The sequence below is a fragment of the Lactuca virosa genome, chromosome 1 (genome assembly GCF_052849685.1).
Source record: "Lactuca virosa cultivar CGN04683 chromosome 1, Lactuca_virosa_CGN04683_v6, whole genome shotgun sequence".
Classification (NCBI taxonomy): domain Eukaryota; kingdom Viridiplantae; phylum Streptophyta; class Magnoliopsida; order Asterales; family Asteraceae; genus Lactuca; species Lactuca virosa.
In genome coordinates, this window is record NC_136426.1 from 173,442,656 (window position 1) to 173,447,844 (window position 5,189).

The 5,189-nt window shown below is 36.1% G+C and overlaps 1 protein-coding gene across 1 annotated transcript; it reads right to left on the reverse strand.

The window, feature by feature from the left end:
- Positions 1–260: 260 nt before the first annotated feature.
- Positions 261–821, reverse strand: LOC145124130 (uncharacterized). Its single transcript, XM_079059361.1, has one exon. It carries the CDS (start codon positions 819–821, stop codon positions 261–263), a length of 561 nt encoding a protein of 186 aa, XP_078915487.1.
- Between the last annotated feature and the right edge of the window lie 4,368 nt (positions 822–5,189).

Sequence of the window (5,189 nt, forward strand, 5' to 3'; positions counted from 1 at the left end):
ATGTTATATGATATGGTTATATCGGTATGGCGTTGGTATTTTGGGGGTAACTCACTAAGCCTTCGAGCTTACAGTTTCAGTTTATTGTTTCAGGTTCAGCGGATGACCGCAGGAAGGTGAAGGCGTGATCGTACATGTCCTCGATTGATGATTTTGATTTCTGGGAACTCTGATGTTTAAACTATTTTGAAAACAAATTGTAATAACTGAATGGTTTTAAATTATTTAAAAGTTTTAAATTGGCTTGAACTTTATGGATGTTACAGTCTTCCTATGACCTCTTCTACAGTCATATGTTGCAAGTCATCAAATTGTTCTATGGTGGATGCAAATTGCACGAATTTATTTGGTACTGCTCGAAGCAATTTCTTGACCATGTATGCCTCTTCAATCGTTTCACCCAACGCACGAATATTATTGATGATGTTCGTGACTTTGACAACAAATTCATCCACCGTTTCCGTTTCCTTCATGCTCATCATTTCAAGTTCAGTCTTCAGCGTCTGAATCCTGGTCGTCTTCACTCGATCAACCCCTAAGTACATGGTTTTCAGAGTTTCCCACGCCTCCTTCGATGTCTGCTTCTCTGCCAACGATAGGAGCATATCTTCTGGAATACCCTGGTAGATAGCTGTCATTGCCATCTTATCTTTCCGGACTTCAACGACTGTATTGGCTGTTCTTGGTTCTACTGCCTCCCAAACACCTTGGGCCTGCATCAAAACTTTCATTTTGATTGCCCAAGCAGCACAATTACTTCTCGAGAGCATGGGGTAGTGTAAAGTGATAGAACCATCTTTGTCATTGTTGTTTCCTGTCATTTCTGTCACTCGTGGTTGCACACATGGTTGATACTTGGGCATATACCAGATTCGCTCTGAGACTAAGTATTGGTGCAGCCCCTGTTTCACACAACTAAAACAGAGTAGAAATGGAGAGGATTAGAAAGAGCAGAGTACACTACGAGATGGGGCAATTTTTTGGGTTTTTCTCACTTCATCAAAAACAAAGACGTTACAATCTACTTATCCTATCAATCAGCTAGAAATGTGGAAACACTAAACCACTTAATAGCTAGTTCCTAAAGAAAAGGGAAAATGACCAACATGGCCTTTGAAAGCTTCCTATGTGAATACCGGAAATAAACATAAATGAAAAACAAACATAAATGGTCCCCAAACTTTCTGGATTATACCAACATCCTTTACACAATTTGTTTTTTTGTCCATGGCAGTTCGTCGATCGTATAATCAAAGAAACAAATTTTTTTTCTTCGCATGTATGTAGTCGAAGAACACAGGAGGTATAATAATACCTCCTGTGAATGTTAAAACACTATGCAAACCCAATTTCAAATTAAATAGTTTCCACCCCCATTGCAGAAATCTTTTCAAATCTAGCCCTAAACAATAAAACTTCAATTAAAATGTGCAGAATCTACCCTACGATGGAAAAATCAATTCACACGAATCCAAAAATTTTAATGTAAAATTTAATAAATTTATTTTTAAATAATATTGATTTATTTTATATTAAATAAACTTTAGATTAAATATTTTTTTTTGAAATTATTAATTAAAATTTTAATTTAAATAAATTTATAAATTTTTTTTGGAAAATATTAAGTTTAAATTTTTAGATAAAAATTTATTTAAATAAATTTTGAATTAACAAAACTTGTGAATTTTTTTCAATAAGTCACTATATTTAATCAAAATATCAAATCACTCCCAAATATTAATTTATATCGAAATTCTTCTAGGAAATCGAATTAATCTCGGAAATTACGACTTCAAGACAACACATCCCGGTTTTCGCATCCAATACGCAAAAGAACTCGATAACCGCTCGTTAAGGTGAGTGTTACGGCCCCACTTTTACATATTTTCGGGGGGAAATACATGTACTACTTGTAATATATATTATATATATTTCCTAAATGTTTTGTTTATACAAACAACATCATCATTTTTATGCAATATAAGTAACACAAAAATATTATTTATTACTCTACTACTCACGGTACGGGGAATCTGGTTTGAAGGGCCACATAAGGTTGTTGGATTTCAGAACAACTTAAATGCTAAAATGGTCCTACCCTCCGGTGTTTCATGTCTGGCCGTCGTCTGTACATGGTAGTACGTGTACTAAGTAATATTTATCATACAAAATACACATGAATTACCATTATCTTGTGTAAATACATTTCTAGCTTGTGAAATATTTGTTTAAATACTTATATGTTATAAGTAAACAAAAATTGTTTTAAACATCAATATTTACATATGTTATGTTGTGAAAATAATACAACTAATAAAAACAACATATACATTCCGACTACAAATGTGTTGTGACTGTATAGACGGTTATCAACTTGGTAGTTTCAATGTACCTCGTACATACACAAAAATATATAGGTTTATATATTTATACAAGTTATAGAACTTGTATCTTAGGCTCGTACATGTGGTTGCATATACGACCCTAAGATTATCAACTGTTTAAACAAGTATTGTAAACTTTTATGTTTACGCTTATCAAATATACTTGTCGTTTATCCGTTTATCCGTATTCGCGGTTGCTAAGTACAACCTTGGCAGATAACTTTATCCGTATATTCGTATGTCTGTTTATCCGTATATGCGGTTGTTAAGTACAACCTTGGCAGATAACTTTATCCGTATATTCGTATGTCTGTTTATCCATTATTCGTACAACCATGAGCTTGGTTGCTTTCAAAATGGTTTTGAAGTATGGAATTACTTATGGAACATAACGTTTTGGCTTTCAAAGATTCATTACAAACACAATTTTATGTATGGATTTACTTATACAAACTATACATTTTGGCTTTTAAAGACTCACTACAAACATTGTTATAACTGTTGATATACATACAAAGAAAATACTTTTTGGACGTTTTAAAAGTATTACCGCGGTTAGAAGAAAACCTGTAACGCTCACCAACCTTTGTTTTGACCCTCAAACTTACATGTATTCTCAGGAAATCATTAGACAAGCGTTCTGACAGAAGATTTGTCATGGAATAATGACGACCTAGCTATCTAGTTTTGTTATCTGCCTACCTGTTTAAGGCAACTACTGTACTATTATTATTTGTAATAACACTGTATTCAAACTTAATGATGGAATACAAATGTTGTTTTGTTTATTGTTGTACTTGTGTTGTATATTCAGTTTATCTGTGATCCATGAACTTAGTCGGGGGTGTAACATAATGGTATAAGAGCTAAATTAGCTATAGAGAACTTGTATCCTCGAAAGAGGAATACAATTATATCAAACTAGCTTCTAATAAAAGTATTATTAATAATATTACTTCTCGACTACTTACGACATGGGGAATTTGGTTTGAAGTGCCGCATAGGGTTGTTGGATTTCAGAACAGCTTAAATGCCAAAATGGTCCTACCCTCCGGTGCTTCATGTATGTGCTCGGTAGTCGGGAAGTACAAAACAAAAATTAATAATACTACAAACCGCACCAACCATAATATATAAGAGTTTATATATACTCTAACCTACTCTAACTCGCGATGAGAACACTTAATAAGAATTCTAAACATCCCTTCAACTAAAACTACCAACTCAACCCTTTAGGTCAAACGCCTCAATTAAAGGTTAGTACCGTACATAAGCCATACCACAAATAAACCTGGAACGCACGCCTATGTTATTTATGGTCGGGCCGGTGCACAACCAACCTTAAGCAAGGAGTTTGACATACTACAACGGTTGAGTTTTAGAGATTGAAGAATGTTCTCCAAATTTGCTGCAGCAACCTAGTACCTTAGAATCCATATATACATTTTAAAACACTAATACATTTCAAAATCATTAGCAATTAAGATCCCCTTCTATCAATTCGGAAATCTAGAGGATTTCTAAACTAATCACCTTTCCCTTGTCATTTGAAAATCGGTAGGATTTTAGGGAACAATCTCACCCTATGACTTGGAAATATATGGGATTATAAGAATAAATTATACTAATACACTATCATTCTTACATGCTTGTTATGATTAAGTAGTATAAACAACTTAAATGTGACTTTTCTAAAACGTTTAGGACAATGCCTCTGCGAAAGGAACCACGAGTTTGACCGCCGCCAACTCCCCGAGGAAACCGGAGGAAAGCTCCACCAGTAACCCAAACATCATTGGAAACTCCAAACCATGGAGGAGCTACGGAAGTAATAAATGTAAACCAAACTTTCCAAATGGAACCCACCATGATGCTAAACATGCTTGCACAAGGGATTGCTACAGCCTTGGCAGCATATGAGGCAGCCCGAAACGGAAACACTGGGAATAGTAAAAGTGGCACTCCAATGACTCACCAAAACAAACCCAAACACTGCTCTTATAAGGAATTCGTGGGATGCAAACCACGATCCTTCTACGACACTGAAGGAATTGTTGGTCTATCCCGTTGGATATAAAAGACTGAGGCAATTTTTCATATCAGTTCGTGCCCCGATGACTGTCGGGTCATGTACACTACCTGCACGCTGATGGACTCCGCCTTAACTTGGTGGAATAACCATGCAAAGTTCATGGGAATCGCTGAAGCTTATACTATGGGTTGGGAACCACTGAAGCAAATGATGATTAAAGAATACTGCCCTCGACAAGAAATACAAGCCCTGGAGCAAGAGCTTTGGAATCTGACCATGCAAGGATCTGAGATAACTGCTTACACCTCCTGATTAAATAACCTTGCTAACCTTTTCCCAGGAATGGTACCCTCGGAAGATAAGAAGATTGAGAGATACATATGGGGACTAGCATCACCAGTCCAGGGTCTGGTTAATGCATTCAGACCATCCACTTTTGATTGTGTTATGCAATTGGCCTATCAATTGACTAAGCAGTATATCTGTCAGGGTACCATTGCCCCACGAGCAGAAAAGAGCCATACTGGAAGTACCAAAAGGAAGATTCATGGGAAATCAAAGGGGGACTCCAAGCATCATAAAATTGAACCAGAACCTTTGGTTGTCTATGCTGCAATTACCAACACTCCCACCCCGGTTAAGTCCTACACTGGGACTTTACCTCATTGTACATAGTGCAATTTCCATCATGTCAGAAACTGCAGGGAGATAATCTGCAACAGGTGTAACATGAGAGGTAACATCTCGAGGTATAGCGGAAAAACCCCAACCAC

Coding starts and splice junctions, on each gene's coding strand:
- LOC145124130 (XM_079059361.1), bottom strand. CDS start 821: ATGACAGGAAACAACAATGACAAAGATGGTTCTATCACTTTACACTAC.